Here is a 20,087-nt window from a genome sequence, read left to right as displayed (position 1 = left end):
CAACTTCAGAAGTGAATGCGAGATTGTAACTAAGTTAACACCGGATTGGACAACGCAAAGTTCTAAGGACTTCAAGCTTCCTGTCATTGGAGAAATCACTGTCAATGTGTGTAAGGCCCGCCTTCTAGCTCCTCCTACCAACAGTGATGCTTGATAACGAGAACATTGAAGGATTGCGGATAAAGTATGTGTTAGCAGTGTAGCCTAATTACTGAGTGTAATGTCAGGTTAATATATTTGATCACCTAAATAACAGTTAGGAAAATACATTTTATCTGATCATGATTTGCACTGCACTATATTCTTTAAAATGTTAACCACTTCAATGATCATTTGAACACCAACTCACCACTGGCAGAATCACCTCTCCATCGCTGGATTGACTCTTCAGCAGTTAAGATGTCCATATGCCATCTTGTTCTTACAACCATTAACCTACATTAGTAGTAATATTCAGTTATAGTGTAATTATAGGCGGGCAGCAGTCTAAAACTAGGAAGTGTGATCAGGCATTAGCGATAGGTTATAATGAGTCCACTCTACACTTAGGCCTACTAGTGGAAAGTTCATGTGCAATCTTAGGTCACAGGTCAACAATTAATATGTTCTTGGCTGGTTTGCTTGTTTGAAAAACAAAGACTATAGGAAGTGGGAGGGAAGAAAAGCCTGTACAATTCTTACTCTATTAGAAATTTTGCTTTTTCAGAATGCAATGAAGATAAGATTAATGTTTCACTGAAATTCACAAAATTCAACACAGTCCAAAAAGTAATAACAAAGTTCTTAGAGTGTGCTTTTGCAGACAAATATTTCTTTGTACACAAGGGCATGCGTATGGTCATGGAATTGTGAAAATGCATCAAATAGCTTCTCCAGGCCAGAGATATTTGTCCATCCTTGCCATATGCTTGTGTGGGAGCAAGAGACCTTTAAGCTCTCATAGCACACGTGCTGAGCGAACCACTTTGGGGTCTTTGTTTACAGCCACTGTTTCATTAGCATGTTGTGTGGAGGCCATTGTGTCCCGCATGGAGACACTGGGCAGCTGTTTCATTCAGCACAAAGCTGATGCACATTATAACACCAAACCCCCCACAATTTGCCACTCCAACAATAGCAAATAAAATGCCTGAGATTCTGAATCAATGGTAATGGTCAAATACTATGTTTTATAACGTTATCCTACCTCATGACATTTTCCTAACCTAATTCATGACTGTGGTACAGTTTTGTAACATGAAAGCTGCACAGTGACCTGATTTATGTCCATTTCAAAACTCTTGTAAGAGTTACAGCGTTGTAAAGACTAGTTCCCGCTTGATGGGGCTACTTGAAGTGAGACTCACTTCTCAATTCCCCGTTTTACTTCTGCTAACACCTAATTTCACTGGGATCCTGCATAACAATAACCTCTCACTAGTCATAGCCTATTGCCGACAGTGATCCTTTGTAAGATATAACAAATATCCAAACAGGTAGATAAAGACCATAAAACAGAAGACTTTGCATTCTGTTTCCTGAATGACACTGATGTCACAAACCAGCAGGGGGTAGGGCATTTTAAATTGATTTGCACAACTCCAGGTGCATAAGAGATAAAACAATCACACTCTCCCATCTTGGTCAGTTTAGATCTCACAGAAAGCCCCGTGGTGGTCACAGATGACCCAGGCTGCTGTCATGTTCTGTAGTTGAGCCGAAGTGGCCTTTTTGTTTCTTGCAGTCTGGACTCGGTTCAATACCTCACATGGACCTCTATGTCTTGTATGGGGTTTAAATGAATACAAATGGGGCCGAACAGGGACGAATGGAAAATATCCATTTGTGTTATTGAATTAAGGACAACACAGAGTATTGTACTGAGTGAAAATAAAGAACTTCTAACCATAAACATGCATCTTGGCAGAGATGTTCTGTTATGAATTATGAATGTTTTAGGTCTTTTATGTTGTTAAAACGTAAATAATAATAAATAATTCATATAGATGTGATTTTGTAATCTATTCCATTCTCTAAACAGAGGGAGATTTTAAAATGAGGGAAAAGGGGATAAAAATGGATACCTGAGGCAGATGAACGCAGTTTTCCCAAAACAGGTCTATTTGTTATTTATTTATCTTAAACCATAAAAACCTGGGTAATTGCATGAAGTACGAGCTAGTACAGGCGACTCAAATGAAAGTTTCCTCTCTGTGTAATTAAGAGTGGTGAAGAGTCACTGTTAGAGATTACAGAACTGCATGTGTTCACAGTGTGTGGTGCTCACAATTGTAAAGATATTAAATCCTGCAAATTTACTTACTTACTAACAGCAGAGGGTATAAGATAAATGAAATCTCTTAAAGCTTATGTTTTCATTTAGACACAAATGGACGGGAACCCGTATACAGAGGAGCTCTTTCATTTAGTAAATGAAGTCCATGTGCCGACCACAGAGTCCTCTAAGAGTCTCGGTCTTCGCCAGCAGGCCACCAGCCTGTCTAGAGCACAGATCCAGACAAGTAGCTTTCAGAGACGAAGACGAGGAAGAGGACGGAAAAAAAAAACCCATGCATCTTGTCCAAGCATTACTCACTCCCAGCAACTGGAAAATGAGTGCAATCACAGTGAGTGGAGGCAGTCTTTGCCTTTGTGAGGTCATTTCCTGTGCTCAGCGCTCTCCCCACAGAGAACCTATACTACCTCCATTTGTTTCCATGGTTATTGGAAGTCACTCAAAATGGGTTTCTGGTTAGAGGGTATAATTTGATTGGGAAGAAGGTTGAAAATGGATGGATTAGTTCAAGGGAGAGAATAAAAAGACATCAACATTATGCATTATACAAAACAGAGAACACTAACTAAAAAAAAAAATAATTTAGATAAAGTTCAGTCTGGGTACAATATAATCATCATAATATGTCATGAATATGAATATACATACAAATCACAATGATTAGGAAATGTGTCAAAGTGAAAACTTCATCTGAAAGGCTAGATATGTAGAAGTGTGAGGGGTCTGCAGAGGGGAAGATGTCAGTCCAACACATCACACCTGATTTGGGGGACAAAAGAGTGCAACCTGACCCATGGAATGCCAGTGTTTGAGATGAGAATGGGCCAGGATTGGGAAAGATCAAAGGTCAGGATTAGGAGGAAAGGGGTCACAGTAATTGGAAAAATCAGGGGGAGTTCTTAGTGGGCTAACTGTGCTCTTTTGTTCCTAACAGTAGGGGCCCACGTGGAATGAATGGGTTTCTCATGGCCTTGCGCGAACCTCCCATAATCCAGAATGTAAAAAGCCAACTCTATTGAAGGAATCTAATCTACTGTACCATTGCTTGACACAACACAAACACACAATGAACACAGACTCAGGAAGTAAGTGCATCACAATGGCACAGCATGGGGCACAAGTGTAACTGCATGACAAACTGTAACACCACTCCACTACTATCTATCATCCAAGTCATGTCTACAAGCACTGATATACAAGATGTTATATGTCATTTTAATGCAATCTTATAACAATCACTCAACAACGGACTTTGTTTGGCTGCAAGACGTAGTTCAGCATAATCCCAATATTTACAGTTGTTGCTAAGGAACATCGGCTGCCAAAATCCTTTAGCCAAATTAAACTAAAATGAGACAGAGAGCCTGCAAGAACAAAATACACGCTAAACACAAGGGATGGAGAGAAATGAGAAGAGAGGGAGGGAGAAAGATGCCCTGTGTCTGATGAATACTCCCACCTTCCAGGGAGTCATTCTTGCCACATGACCCTCTTTTCAGTGGAAATTTCCACTCCTGCAGCAGGGAGGGTCTTCCAAACTTTACCCACCCTCTTCTTTACCTGCGTAGTAGGACCAAGAGTAGCGCCTGCGTTCCTTGTTGCTCTTGATCTCACCTCTAGACCCTCCCACTGCACACTATTGTATTTTTCTTCTACTGTCAGTCGCTGACGAGATTCCGTTTCAAGGCCCTGCAGGACTCAACATGTGCCTGACTGAAAAAATGGATTGCAAAATGCAAAACACTCCAGGGAGCCCCTATTCTACATACCATGAGATAAATGGGGAGTTCTTCCACAATAACACATACAGAATGCATTTAGGGAAAATTAATCCATTGTTCACAAAACATTACAACAACTAAAAAAATCCTTCACATAATTCCACTTCCAGCCAAATGCATTAATCTGAGATTACTCACATCTTATTCTGGGGAAGGGGGGAAAGAACACTTTCAACACAACGTTGAGTTAAATCCAGTTTGCCACATTTCCATATACTGGAGATTAGGGGTGGATGCAAGAACAAAAAAAAAAGTATTAAGAAGAATGTAAATTCCACTGGCAAAGAAATATTTCAAAGTTTGTCATTCGTTATAGGCTAAGCATTTGCCGGTTACATTATGACAACAGATAATTTCATTTATATATGACAGGGGTTTGGGAGGGTTGGCCTGAATGGGGAGATGGTGGACACTGGTGAAGGCAATACTGATTGCTCCCTGATAACTTTCACTCCGGGAGGCTGATGGGTTTGCACAAGGGAATTAGCAGACAGCCCAGTAATCCAGATGGCAAATTACCATTTCCCTCCCTGGCTCCATCTGACAGTCTGCATCCCCCTCTTGGTCTTCATTTCTCTCACTTGCCACCCTCAAACTAGCCAAGGCTGATGAAGAGACAAGCAAGTCGTAGGCATACCCTTCTAGTGTTGAATGTAAAACTATAGATTATACTCTATAAATTAAATACTCCGGAGTCTTAAAACAAAAGCAAATGAGAGTAAGGAGACAAGACCAATAGTACTGTGAGACAGTAGCTGCTTTCAACATGTCCTCCGCACTATGTCCGACCCTTTGGGTGATTCAGATATGATGCTTATATGCAGACATTATGTGTGAATGACACCGACGCACATGAACAGAATCTCCACGTGGTTGAACAGGTTGAATGTGGTTGAACACACACATGAACAGAATCTCTGCATGTTCTTCGCTTCGTTCAGACATGAGCTCATTTACATAATGTCAGTCCGAAAAAACTAGGAGGGGAGTAGTGTAAGAGCCGGCTAAGTTCGGAGTTCCAAATGTCCGGTTAAGTTGTTCAGATATACGATCCAACTGTTTGATATGGATCTGGTCTGGACCTGGGCACCGGTCCACCTCCCGACAGCTGAGCGAAATCAAGCATCGGTGGCTGGAGTGAAAGAGCGTGTGTCTGCTTCTTTAGCGAGGCGGGCTGACCTCACACAGCCATTGTGAAGCACCAACAAAGAGCCATCTGCACAGCAAGCTGAGTAGATAGGAGAGGGGAGCCACGCGTGGGGAGGGAACTTGGTGGGGGGAGGAAAGAAAACAAGTGAAGACACAGGGAGGAGAAAAGAATCAACATGAGTGAGTGAGTGAGTGAGAGATAGACACATTCACAGGAAGAGTGTGGAGTGAGCAAGCGCGAGAGAGAAAGAGGGAGAGAAAGAGAGGGAGAGAAAGAGAGGGAGGGTGGGTGGGGGTTGTGAAAGAAGCGTTCGGAGGGAAAAAAAACCCTGAAATGACACAGTGCAGGCTAAGTGAGGTGAAATCAACTGCCCCTGAGCCGCAGCTGGCCAAGAACCCAGGGACCTTCGAGAGGCTTGCAGGAGGAGGGGCAGCTACAATCACTCAAAGGCACATTTCCTGTACATGTTGGGATAAAATTAAAACACTCACAAAGACAGGCAAACTATAATTAACCATTTCCTGAATTCAACCATATCTCATAAAACCATAAAATTGTTCTACTACCATTTAGTGTAAGACAGACCTGCTTGAGGAGGAGAGGGGTGGGGGTTCTGAGGAAGATAACCTTGCCAGTCTTTGTTTATACAGGCTGCCTCATGACCAATAATAGCAGTGCTGTGTATAGTATTTCACAATATAACATTTACCAATGATGACAATCTATGTGTGGAAACTTGGATTCATTGTATTTAGGGATATGTTTAGTTAGTTTTTGGAGAGTTCACTTTCTGACCACCCGTTTGAAAATAAACACTGGGCTGTGATTGGCCACAGAATGCCTGGCAACCCCACCAACCCCCAAACATCTCATTAAGGAGAAGGTGGGAGCACGGGTGGGGAGATACACAAATGCTCAATGCTCCACGGGGGCTACGTTTAAGAGGTGAGCCAGAAAATCCTGACCATGCAAAAAAACACCCTGACAGAGCCAATGAGTGATACCGAGAGCCAAACAGAGAGTCTGAAAATGAGTTGTGTGTGCACACGTATAAGTGAAAGAGAAAATAAAATGGACTTGACATGTTTGAGTCATGATGTGGTCAGGGTAACTTTTCAGTTTGAAGTGCAAAGTCCCCACCAAAAAATAAGAAAGAAAAGGGCTGAAAAAATGGAAATAGAAAAGCAGGAAACTAAAGAAGTGACAAAGGAGAGAAAATGTGAACTGCTGCACTAAAAGTGTGTGAGTGAGCTGCACCGGATATAGAGAGCGAATGAGGATAAGAGAGATACAGAGGGAACAAATGAGCAGGATATGTGCCAACTTGCAGAGTGAGAGATAAGAGTGTGTGGGTGAGCATGTGTGTGCGCGCATGCGGATATGGAAGCAAATGTTTGTGTGTGTCAGTGTGCGCATGTGCACGCAAGTGAATGATAGCAGTGAAAAAAAAACAGAGTAAGCATGCTTTCTGTGAGCATGCATGGCCAACATCTGATAATGATAGTTACAATTGTGCACAACACAGTAATCCTTTGTGAAATAGACGTAAAATAATAAAGGAGAAAGCTCATAAAAAACAGTAAAAGAAAAGGCAGAGTATATGGCAGGAGAGAGAGAGAGAGAGAGAGATTTAGTGAGTGAGAGTGGGAGGTAGGAAGGTACAGGCAGAAGAGAGGGACAAAGAGAGAGAGAGGGAGGGAAGGAGAGACAGATAGAGAAAGGCTCTGAGTGTGAGGGGAGGGACCAACTGAGGGTATGAGAAACAGACTGAGAGGAGGGAGTGTGTGAAGAAAGAGAGAGAGGGAGGGAGTGCATGGATGGATGAATAGAGTCAGAAAGGAAGGGAGAGGAAGGGAGGAACAATGCAGAAAGACGTACACACCGAATGAGAGGCTGGAGAGAGAGACAGCTACAGAGGCAAGCAGTGTGTAGAGATAGAGAGACAGTCAGCAGAGAGAGAGAAGAAGAGAGACAGATATATAGTGAGAGGGAGGGTGTGTGTGGGGTGCGATTGGCTAGACAGGAGAACCACACTGGGCGATGTGGCTCTGTTGTCAGGATGAGGAAATGAAGCTGTGTTGTGATTAAAGCCAGGGTTTCCATGGTGACGCAAAAGGCTGTGCGCACAGGAACCTTTAGCTGTAAGTGGTGGGGGTTATGCATGGGTCAAATTTCAAAGAGCACTCTCTCTCTCGGTTTTTAAACTCCTCCCATTTGGTCATAATCTGTTTTTAGAAACAGCTTTTTTTCTCTTTGCATAGAGTCATCAATGAAGTTTCATGTCCCTATTTAAACAGTTACTAGTATTCTGACACGTTTTGTACACTGACAGTGAGAGAGTATGAGAGAGAGACAGTGAGAGAAAGAAAGAGAAAGAAAGAGAGAAGAGAAGGGTTGAGATACAGAAAATGAAAGAAACACTGTACAACTTCCTGATTCATGCTCTTGTTACAGCATGCGTCCCACGAGGTTTCACGCTTAGAATAGAGAGCATGATGATTATAACCCTTTGTCTACTGAAGTACAAGAGGGTCTTGCCTTGGATGCCATGTCTATCCAGTCCATATTTTTATAGTCTTAAAAAAAACACTGATTTGTTAAGGAAAATTGTTCACCGCCAGTGTTGTGGTTGGCCCTGCGCTGGCTGAAAAGACTGATTATCCTTTGAATCAAGCAAATCCCATTTTACTTATCACAACAGTTCATTTCAGCTGTAGCACATCACCTCTTTGTACAACGTGATGGTACAAGTTAGTCTTGCTATGCATGCTAGCTCTGTTCAGTTGTACATGGGGAATTCATTTCCACAGTGAAAAGAGATGTTTAAAGGGCATTTAAGATTAAATTACATATTAGATTATATTGGAAATACTTCAAAGTATGACAGATCTAATTTTCCACATTTAGATGTACTGTATCCTCTCCAACATTTCCACGCACAAGTTGGCGTGAACAGTTAATATAACTGGATCATGCTGCCCTCCTCAGGTGAAAGACAGAGTTGCAGAGATATTTCACCTTATTGTGAATGCTCCCTGCTGGTGGTGAACACACGCATGCCAGATGGCAAAAACAGGACATCAAAAGACCAGATGCCTGCTTAGTGAACAAAGAACTCTGTGTTTAATGATTGGTTTAATCTTCACTTTACTTAATATGATACAACAGCTGATGTTCATCATTCCAACAACTACATTTTTTGATCACATTAAGTTCAAAGATAATTGTGAAAAAAGTAAAAACTAAGGTGATGGATCTAGGCAATTCATGATCAGTTTGAGGAACATAGAAAAAAAACTCTTCAAATTTAAGTAAAGCAGGACAATGTAAGCCAGGACAAACCATAGTAAAGTCACCACCATCACCATCAAAAATGGTTATAAGAAATTCTTTGGTAAATCATCTTATCTTAGACTGACAAATGAGAAAAATCCAACCTTAAATTGAGGTAAATTGAACACTTTCAAACTATATTTTTATCCATGAGTAAATATTAGATGACACATGGCAATGGACCAAATGCCCTTAGTCTTTCATTAACATGGAAAAGACAATAGAACACACACAATCCAAATAAGGGAAAAGTGTGTTGACCTCCATAAATCAGAGAATTGCTATAAAAAACAGCTTCTCACCTTATGCCCATATATGCATTTAACTCAATAATTGAATTGTTCCAATGAACTGGAACAACAAACCTGCTTGGATGCGGAACCAAGTTTATTTTGCCATGCCCAATGAGCAGGATGGTGAGAGATGCAAAACATCCTCAAGGATCACTCCAGGAGAGTTAATCTTGGGGATATAAAGTCTACAAAACATCATCAGACGTGACCTCCATGGTAACAGATCATTTGGAAGGCACGTCATTAAAAAGCTTTTCCTGTCTTTTAACCCCCAATGTTACCACCTGGTGTGGGGGACTTTGACCAGAACATTTTGTTTTGCCAACACTCAAGAAGGATTTGGTGTAAATTAAAGGATGTCTATAGTGACATATCCTGATGCCCACTGTTAAGTATGGTGGAGGGTTCACAATGTTGTGAGGCTGTTTTTCTTCCAAACACCCTGGGAACCTTGTGCCACTACACTACACATCATGAGCTACATGAAATACCAGGACATTTTAAATTAAAACCTGTCTGCCTCTGCCAAGAAACTAAAACTGAATGTCACTGGATCTTCCAACAGGACAATGGTCCAAAATTGAATTTCCTGGATTAACACAAAATATAGTTTACTTAACACAAAATCAAACTTCTGCCATGTCAGTTCCCTGTGGGATGAGCTAAAGAGGAAGTTTCATAATCTGAAATGTCCTGCTATACATTCACCAATTTTATAAAATACTGTAGCAGAAGATTAAATGCTGTTGAATTGTGGTTGTACAATGTATTATACCAGCATGGTGGATCAGCGGTAATGGCACAGACAGACAATCAGTCAGCCTGGGTTTTATTCCCGAACCCGCTGTTACGAGTCTGTGTCGCTTTGGATAAAAGTGTTTACTAAATACCAGCCAACTTGTTAAATGTAGGGATGTCAATAACTGTGACGTGGTTTTGTTCAAAACAATTATTTCTTGATAAGGTATTTTCTCATTTCAAGGATGGATTTTTCTCATTCCAGTGTGACGCCTGTGATCCACTAGCATGCGATGCGAACTCCCCAAATCGCAACGCAACCCTCCATGAAGACGCTTTGATGGGCATTCCCTTTTGTAGATGTGTGGAAACGGCAGGGCAAGAGCAGGTAGCCTAGTAAACAACCAAACAAAATGTTTCCCTCCACTATTTTGAAATTACAGAGGGAAAGTCACATCTATAAATTAGTTTGCAAGTTGGGCGGTCATTTCATCATGAAGTTGTCCCTGTAGGATTCTAGCCACACATCATACAAACACGGAAATGTAGACACTGCTATGATTATTTTTTTCTCATCTGACATGTTTCTGTACGTTGGCGGTAACCACACTACCGGAAAATTAGGTTTTGTTTAGGCTACGTGATGATGGACCTCCCCTGCGTATTGCTCTGCTATTGGATACTCGCCTCGCGATGGACGGATTCATTTGCATAAAGTTGAGGATTGCTGAACTGAACTGAACCGCAGCCACAGCACTCGTCGCACCGCATACCCAGAAACCTATGCGGGTGCAGAATTCGCTTCTCATAGAAATGAATAGGGATACTGCGTCGCGTTGTTCGCATCGCATGCTAGTGGATCACCGGCGTGAGACTGAGATAATGAACCAGAGAATGATTGGCTCCTATTGCACATTTTTACCAAGGGTGCCAATAATTATGGAAGCTACTGTAAATTAACTCTTTACTGTACAATTTACAGTTAGTTAATTTAAGTTAAGTCTATGATGAAATATTTATCATACACCTTTCTCCCAAGGCAATTTACAAAAATCATATGAATTTTGCCAGTGTGAAGCACAGCAGACCTTGACCATAATGTTCTTTGTGAATCTTGAGGAAAAGGGAAAATTCCTAGTCAGTGCCAGGTCCATTCTAGAAACCTGAGGTGTGTTCAAATGCTTTGAACTGAGGCAAACGCTTGAGGCGAATACATTTCCGTTGAACTGGAAAATTTGCATGTATTTGTGTAAACATTCAAAAATGTGAAATTCCAATGATAACCCCTTTGTCCAGTGTCCATGCAGGGCTGCAGAGAATTACATCCTCAGACTGTTTGTGAGTGTTCATAATCGTTTGTGACAAACTCAAAGCAAACACAAAAAAAACCTGTTTGCAAACATTCACAAACGCTGGCCTTTGTTTTTTTGCGAATCTGAACACACCTTGCATGCTCAGATCTCTGTGACGACCCGGAGGCGGCTGCTGGGAACGGCGCTGATCCGGGAGGCCTTCACTTCCCTTCCCCCGCTGCTGTGATGGCCACTCTCTCTGCGTAGCACCTATGCAAGTCAGACCATTGAAGAGAGTTGAGAGAGTTGAGAAACAGCCATGGTAACAACCAATGACCAGCAGAAGACCTTTTCTTGTTTGACAAGATGAGTTTGTGGGAGAGTGTGTTCTGACTTTTATTGCATCACTCACCCTTCTCAAGATGCGCTGACGAAGTTCTTCCTGAGTCAGAGGGCGCTCCTCCTCATCGGTGAGTGTAGACTCCTCAGTATCGTAATCATCCCTGAGAAGTATCACAAATTCACACACACACACACACACACACACACACACACACACACACACACACAGACGTGCACACACAGACGCACACACACACACACACACACACACACACACACACACACACACACACACACACACACACACACACACACACACACACACTAATATTATACAACATACCAAGATACACAAACCACACTGAGCCTCTGCTGAAAGACATACACACAGTCATTCCTCAGCACACACTGACACACTCAAAACAAAGTGCCACTACTTACCCCGTTACCGGGGGCTGGATGGAAATATTCTGCTTCTGCAGTTCTGGGTTCTGACCCAACAAAACCTGAGCCACCTCCTTTGGGTCATAATCTTGGTCCAAATCCTGCAAGAAAGAATGTGTGGGACTGGCATCAGACATTTCAGACCAGACCACTGGCATCAGACATTGCATAATTTGTTAAATGACGATGCTCATCTATGAAGACAGATGAAACTCCACTATCAGACTTAGAGTAGGTCTGAGGCTCGCAAAGACAGATTGGGCATGCACTTCTACAGATGTAGCTATGAGTTGACATAGGCTTACATAGACACACGTACCTTAGAGTTGACATAGGCTTGCATAGTGAGCAGCTCATTGGCTCTCTGCTCCACCTGGCCCAGGTATGTCATGATGTTGTTGTCCCTGATGCCAGAAGAGGAGCCAAGTAGGTCCTCGAGGACGGCACTGTCACAGTCAATCTTCTGGAACAAATTGTTCACTCCTGCCATAGAAAAACAAACAATCTAATTTAGTTTGCTTACACTGCCTTAAATGTCAGTGCATTCAGGTACAAATGTATTCAGTTATCATTTGTTGCATCTCAACTGCTCTTTTTGAAAAGAACCCATACTGGCCTTCATTTCTAGAGACACGTCAGTGTACACACACACACACCATGCACTCATCTGTGCACATAGACGTACATACATACTCACACACAGGCCTGTGCATGCATATACACATTCACACACACGTAAGGTCAAACTGGTGATTATGTGCTCAGTGAGGCTCATTAGTGGATCTGGAAAGGTCTGTGCTGAATTGGCCTGGAGGAGCCATGCTGTTCTATTCTACCCGTCTTGATCTGGTCCAGGATCTTGCTGACAGCGTTGGCCTGAGCCTCGTGCTCCTGGGCCTGCGCCTGGGCAACTCTCTGCTGCTCCTCCACCCCCCTCAGCATGGCATGGTGCTCCTGTTCCTGCTGCTGCCCTACCAGATGGAACTGCTCCAGCTCCTCTTTGGTCTGTGACACACACACACACACACACACACACACACACACACACACACACACACACACACACACACACACACACACACACACACACAAATGGACAAATTTAATGTCAGGATGTACCACCTCCATTACATACATATAGTTCAAAAGGCAGAATATTAATTTCTAACACTTCACATTCAAGTAGGAGAGTACATTCATTGTCTGACCTGATTAATTTCATCCCTGAGAGTCTCTGCCTGGTTGTTCTGTTCATTCACATAGTTGAAGAGGGCAAAGTTCTGGTCCTCCACTAAGTGCAGATGAACATTTAATTACACAACACTTCAGAGCACATGTTGTCATTGCATTCACCATGACAGCGGCTATAATTCACACCTGTTGTTGCCTGCAGTTTACTTTCCAAAAAAAAAAAAAAAAGAAACATATGCCCCTCTGTTGTGACATAGCATTTCTGCTATCAAATAATTTGGCAATAAACTCATTACCACATATGTTAGATATAGGCTGGCCTAAACCCTGGGCAAAAGTTTGCCCACCAGACCCAAAAGTGGGAGTATGGTGCCCTCTAGAGGTTAATACAGTAAAACAGTGCCAAATTCTATTGTGTATCAACACTCACAGAGCATGCAAAACATGCTTGCTTTCATATAGTCTAAGTGACATGGAAACTGGTTTTGAAAGGATTCTTTAAACTAAAGATTTAAAAGACAATGGAGGAGACAAAGAGATATCCTGCCAAGTTTCTGTTCATATTAAAAGAAAGTATTTTACCATGATTCTGTGCCATAAGAGTGAATTTGATTAAGTTGATTTATTGCGTAAATACTGTATAATCTTATTACAAAACAATTCTAATAACTATCTGCCTGAGGAATACATAAGAGTACCATTTATACAACTATTTTATTCAATTTTATTTCAAAACAACTTACATACATGTAGCCCTTCCACAAGCACATTTAAAAACTAGATGACTTTCTAAGGGCATAATAAAAGGCACGATAACTTGACACTGAAGTATGGGAGAGCTACATGAATGAATGAATAAATGAGGAATAGGTTTCCATATTACAGTAAATGCACTGACCCTGAATGAACTTAGTCACCAGCCGGTCCAAATCATCCTCTCCAGTCACAGTCTGGATCTTGTGAAACACTTCCTCAAGAGTCTCCACGTTGTCCTCTCCTGACTCCATCCTTCTCTGGTCTTTCATCTCTGTCAGGAAGACATCATCACCATCACCGCTATCAATATTACCACAACTACAACACATTTCTTTTTATCATAAAGGTTTACGACTCAAAGCTGAAACACTCAACTGATTCAACTCGTACACAACCACATGTACTCACTTACTTTTGTATTCCACCTGCAACAAACACACACAGACTCCCCTTACGGAAATTAACCATGGTTTTACTATGACAAAATAACCATGTTTTTTTGGGTAACCATGACCATGTTTTGTTGTTTTCATGGGTAATCATGATAACCATGGTTTATCACTATAGTTAATAAATAAGCACCCTGCCCAACAGGGGCGCTGCTAGAAAATTTGAGCCCTATGACAGGCAATGATTCTGGGACCTCTGGGGGCGCCCTGTCAGTGCTGGGCCCTTAGAATCTTCCTAACAAGGGCTAAACCCTAACATTACCATGGTCATTAACCATGGTTTTCCTCAGAAGTTATAAACCATGGTTTTTCCTAACCCAACCCCATAGTAGTTACACGGTTATCATGTTGAAACCATAGTAGTACCACAGTCACCATGAAGTGCGATAGGGGAACCATGGTGGTACCAAAGCTACTATGAAGAACTATGCATAAACCATAGTAGTACTAATGGTTAGGAGCATGATGATCATCATCACCATGGAGTACCATGGTAAAACCATAGTTACTGCATTAAAACCAAAGGAAACCATAGTGATTTTTCCTAAGGGACACCTTGCTTGCTGGCTATGTCCTGGCCCTCATCTTGGGTGCTCCTCTCGTTACACTTAGTGCTCATGAACTCCTTGAGTCGCCGTTCATGTGCAATGACCCTCTCCAGCTCCTTCATCTCAGCACTGTATTGCGCCAGGTCCTTCACTGCTTTCTCTTTCAGCATGGTCATCTTCGCCTGGGCCTCCACCCTGAGGCAGTAGCAGACACACAAACAAACACATTCTCTTGATATAATAATCTCAAAATTACTTAACCTAGATTATCTTTGATTGTAATATGGAGCAGTGGTAACATCAACACCAGACAAATCGGTTAGCCTGAGTTTGATTCCAGAATCCGCTGTGGTGAGTGTACCAGTCAACTTGAACTTTAACATATTTGGTTGTGCAGAATATAAGAGAGCAGTTATCTAATACACACATAAGCCATCACTGAAACACTAAGTTACATCTTCACCTGGCATCATAAGCAGCAGTGGACATGCTGATAATGTCTCCAATTTCCTTGCGAATCTCCAGTAACTCCTTCAAAAATAAAATAAATAACAATAAACATAATGCAAAGCCCTGCCTCTGTAGGCTGACGGTAGGGACAATGAATTTAGGTAGGGACAGTGTATTTCACATAATAAGGACTGATTGGATAAGCCATGACCTCTGACCTTCTCCAGACGGCGAAGAAGCTGCTGGAAGCGCACACGTTCCACACGCAATGTCTCCAGCTCCTCTCTCAGACGGCTGTTCCTGGTCAGTTGCTCGCTAAAGCGAGTTAGGGCCTGTCAAGGACACAAGACCCAGACCTACTGTAACTCTCAGACCAGGAGAGATTGGGAAAGAAGGCCTGATGTATTTTTCTACATGAACATGGTTCTATCTAGCCTGGCGAGCCAGACCCACATTAAAATGTAGGGTCTGGGCACTCACCGTTCGCAGTGCTCAGTCCGAGGGGCCGAGGGGAATTCTGAGAAATTATTGATTGTTTGTGTTATGTTTATGTGTGTGGGTGTGTGTGTGTGTGTGTGTGTGTGTGTGTGTGTGTGTGTGTGTGTGTGTGTGCGTGCTTGTGTGTGTGCCTGCGTATGTGCCTGTGCATGCAAGCGTACATATGTCTACTGTGTGAGTATGTGTCATACGTATGATTACTGTGAATGTATGTGTGTGTGTGTGTGTGTGTGTGTATCTGTTTGTGCACATGTGTGCACATGAAATGGGTAAACATGACCCCTGGAGGCAAACATACGGAAAAAAATGGTCATCCTAGGCCCTACAGTTCTCAACATATTCACAGAAAACTGTGTCTGCCCTACCCTCCTTTTCGGGGTCCAGTCCAGCGGGGGCTACAGATCAAAACGAAAAATAGCGGTTCCATGCTATCCATGGGGGGTACATGCCCACCAAGTTTTGTGTACCCGGTCTTTCAGTGTCCGGGAATCCTTGTTGGTGTGCGTCACTAAATGTACACATAAATTATTTTATTGTAAGGCCCCCATGAACAAAGTACACAAAACTTGGCATGCATTCGGAGGGTGTCATAATGATCCTACACTTTTAATTTTGTGCAGTTTTGACCTTGTCAGCCAGAGATATTGTGATGAAAACACCTAATTTTTTGCTTTTTAATTTTTTAACTAGGTGGCGCTATACATGAAATAAGTGGTAATGGGATGGGTTGACATGCCCCTTAAGACCAACTTATATAAAAAAGGTGGACCTCCTAGGCCCTACGGTTCTCGAGATATTCACAGAAAACTGTCTCCGGCCACCTACAGGCCAGTTGGTGTATAGTAACATAAATTAATTTATTGTGTGGCCCCCCATGAACGGAATTCCACAAAACTTGGCGTGCATACAGAGGGTGTCATAATGATCCTACACTTCCAATTTCGTGCAGTTTTGACTATGTTAGGTCACAGATACCTTAAATTACAACACCTCATTTTTACTTTTTTGTGTTTAACTAGGTGGCGCTATACATGAAATGAGTGGTTATGGAATAGGTTGATATGGCCCCTTGAGATCAACATACAAAAAAAAAATGGTCCTCCTAAACCCTATGGTTTTCGAGATATTCACAGAAAACTGTGTCTGCCCTACCCTCCTTTCGGGGGGTCCAGTCCAGCGGGGGGGCTACAGATCAAAACGAAAAACGATGGTTCCATGCTATCCATGTGGGGTTACATGCCCACCAAGTTTCGTGTATCCCGGTTTTTTAGTGTCCCGGGAATCATTGACGGAAATTTGGGCATGCAAAAAGAAAAAAAAAAAAAAGAAAAAAAAAATCTGACTAAACCTATATGACCGCCGCTTTGCTGCGCGGCGGTCATAATAAATGTAAATAGTCATATCGTGTGGAGTTTATTTTTTCGTTTTGACAAGTAGCCGTGTAATAAGTGCGTCGGGGGTCCTGTTCACCCTGTCGGGACTTATTTTCCGATAATGACCAGCGTTCTATACATTATCCCTTACATAGGCTATCCTTATAATGTCATGCCAAGAAGGTCTTTCATAATGCCCTGACTTGACTTGCACTGTATGTCCATTGTATGCTCGGTAGTGAACTTGAAGTTCTTGAATTTCCCTTGGGGATCAATAAAGTATCTATCTATCTATCTATCTATCTATCTATCTATCTAGTGTTTTGCAGCACTTTTCTCACCCGGTCAAGTTTGTTCTCCAGTGTGCGGGTGGCCTTCTGTGTGTGGCGAGTCTGGTCCATGGCACTCTGAGCAACGCTCACCTCTCCTCGCTTCACCTCCTCCAGTTTCCTCTGCATCTCAGAGATCTTGGTCCAACAGGGTCCACACAGCAAAGCAGAAACAGAAACAGAACATCAGTCAAGTCAAGCATGGACTTCTAATATTCCCAGTTGTTAAACTGACAGCAGAAGACAGAGAGTGGATTTTGTCCACATATAGCTTTTTTTTTTTTTTTTTTGCAAGTTACTTCAAATAACAGCCTTGCTACATAGGAAACTATAATTTTATATGCAAAATATGACTAAATGTGTTTTCAAGCCTGGGTTGTCATTCTTAAACATGTTTCTTCCACTTGCATGTGCTTCGAAGTACATTAAAAAGAAATAGAAACATAGGAATATAGGAACAGCCTGCATGATTGAATCCTGTGTGAATGTAGATGTTTGTGATTTTGTTTGTTGTACATTGCGTGTGTGTATGTGGTGTGCGTGTGTGTGTGTGTGAGTATACCTCTTGCTGTAGCTCTGCTTGGTTCTGCCTCTCTGTGTCCATCTGATCCTCGATCTCGTCCTTCTGTGTCAGGAGAGAGCGCAGCTGCACTGTATCCCCACTGTCCTGCAGACGCCGTGACGCACACTCCGATGCACACAGACTCTTCTGCAGTTCATCCTGCTCCTTACGCAAACGCGCAATCTCTAGCCTACAGACAGGCGATACATTACACAAAACAACTTGCACTCTCACAAACTGTCATGAAAACACATGTATCTACACACACGTATGCATAATCTGCTCATTTAATTGCATCACTGAGTTTGGAATCACAACGGCTATTGACACATATGTTGTTACATGCAAATAATACCCTGAACAGTGTTTCCCACAGAATTTGTTGTGGTAGGTTTGCAGAATTAACTTGAATGCAACATTTTTTAACAAATTAGCGCAGCGTGGTTATGATGCTAACCAGATTTAAGCACAATTTAGTACAACCTGGAAAATCATTGTGTGGTGGTCAGTGTTAATATTGTGGTGGGCCGCCACAAATAAGTCAATGTATGGGAAACACTGCTGAATGTTTTCACACAGTTTACACACATTTCCCTAGCTTTGTCTGGATCTACCAAAATATCCAGCAAACACAAAGCGCAAGCATGCAGGCCGTTTAATTGACTAATGCAGGCATGTCTTTCCTGTAATTTTTCTCTAAATGCATTATTGAGCATTAATATGCATTATATTTTCATTATTATGCATAGCTTATGTTATTTTAAGTGGCTTTGGACAAAAACGTCTGCTAAGAACTAACATAACATAAACATGTTTTTATTATTATTATTATTATCTCTTCGTGTACAGAATAGCCTAAAATGTATATAATGGCCTGTTAATAACGCATCAATACAGCCACAATCTTGCGTTACACAGATTTGCTTCCCACGAGACTGCTTCTCTCATCACTTACGACGGAAACTGATAAACAAGCTGAAATTTTGAACGTAGCCTGGCATGTTGTTGACGCAATCTGGGAATTTACACGAGTCAACAGTAGGCTATCATAGGCTACCCAAGAAATAGACATACCGCTGCTTGCGTATGAGCTCCTGTGACTGGATGGTATAGGCCTGTCGGTCTCCTTCCATTATTCGGAACTGTCTCTGAAGTTTGACCATCTCCGTGTCAGCTGAAGTGCACCACACCAATACGACACATGTAAGGCCACTTGTATGCGCAATGCGCAAAGAGGCATCACATTTAACATTTGTACATTAAAATGTTCCTATGTGACTATATGCAGATATTCTCCATTTTAGCCTACCAATTCCGTCAATATCCATATCGCTGCTATCGGAGAGAACACTTGTGGCCGACCTTCCTCGTGGCATTTTCTCCCCGAAAATCCTAGAAGAATCCGTGACAAAAACGTATAGAAAAGTGAAGGCCTTGCATACTCCGGCGTTTTTTTTTTTTTTTGTATTTTATGGTTATGGTTAGGTCCAAAGCGACACACAAATACAAAAGCAACATAATATTTAAATATTATATTTTTTACCTTTCCTTCTGCAATAAGAAATGGAAATCTATAGAAGTTAGAACAGCTTGCAGCCTATTTGACGAGTGACAACTGTGAGAGAAGTTTATATTATTATATATTTTATATTCAACCATTAAAAGCATTATTAAACTTCTTTCCTGACCTTGTGAAAGACTTGCGTGGAAATATGCCGGACTTCAGCAACAGCGATCCTGTTGTTAGCAACCGTAACCAAGTTGGATAAGGCGCATTAAGCTAGGGGGCGCCAACCCTCAAGGTTTTCAACTCAAAGTCAAAGCAAACTCAAAGTCAAAGCAAATGCCTGTTTGAAGAATCTTCTTCAACAGCATAATCTGAAGCGCAGGGTGCAAGAAAGTCACCGGAAACTTTTGCGTGCGCACGAGCTTACCAGAAAGTCAAAGCTTTTGGCATGCCATGGGTATGTGTGTTTCAATACATGTGTGTGAAAATGTGTTCAACAGATGGAAACAGATAGGCAGAACCAAACAGAGCTAGCAAGCTGTGTCCTCACACTCACACACGTACATACACAAGCAATACATCAAACAAATCAACATTAACACTCATGCAATATACTCAAACATGAATGTGATTCAATCATGCAGGCTGTTCCTATAGGCTAGATGGTTTCCCCTGTAGCCTACTTTGAAGCACATGCAGATGGGAGAAAATGTTGAATATCAAATTATAGTTTGTCTAGTGAGGCTGTTATTTGAAACAACTTGCAAGAAAACGTC

General features: G+C 41.9%; 1 protein-coding gene across 2 annotated transcripts; it reads right to left on the bottom strand.

Moving 5' to 3' along the window:
• Nucleotides 1-8,366: 8,366 nt before the first annotated feature.
• odad1 (outer dynein arm docking complex subunit 1) lies at nucleotides 8,367-19,534 on the bottom strand. Of its 2 annotated transcripts, XM_048254793.1 has the most exons (16): nucleotides 19,493-19,531; nucleotides 19,348-19,419; nucleotides 19,114-19,196; nucleotides 18,879-18,978; nucleotides 17,805-17,994; nucleotides 17,255-17,380; nucleotides 15,261-15,374; nucleotides 15,056-15,123; nucleotides 14,600-14,787; nucleotides 13,738-13,866; nucleotides 12,857-12,939; nucleotides 12,485-12,653; nucleotides 11,968-12,131; nucleotides 11,646-11,749; nucleotides 11,275-11,365; nucleotides 8,367-11,132 (listed from the first exon to the last, which is right to left on the bottom strand). In XM_048254793.1, the coding sequence occupies exons 3-16, from the start codon at nucleotides 19,178-19,180 to the stop codon at nucleotides 11,025-11,027; spliced, it is 1,701 nt and encodes a 566-aa protein (XP_048110750.1). In that variant the 5' UTR covers nucleotides 19,181-19,196; nucleotides 19,348-19,419; nucleotides 19,493-19,531; the 3' UTR covers nucleotides 8,367-11,024. The 2 variants fall into 2 exon arrangements, with proteins under 2 accessions (XP_048110750.1, XP_048110752.1); XM_048254795.1 differs by lacking the exon at nucleotides 19,348-19,419 and having other exon boundaries at nucleotides 19,493-19,534.
• Between the last annotated feature and the right edge of the window lie 553 nt (nucleotides 19,535-20,087).

The sequence above is a fragment of the Alosa alosa genome, chromosome 10 (assembly GCF_017589495.1).
Source record: "Alosa alosa isolate M-15738 ecotype Scorff River chromosome 10, AALO_Geno_1.1, whole genome shotgun sequence".
Taxonomy (NCBI): Eukaryota; Metazoa; Chordata; class Actinopteri; order Clupeiformes; family Clupeidae; genus Alosa; species Alosa alosa.
Note: the sequence above shows the minus strand (reverse complement) of the source record. Positions and strands in the feature narration are given on the sequence as shown.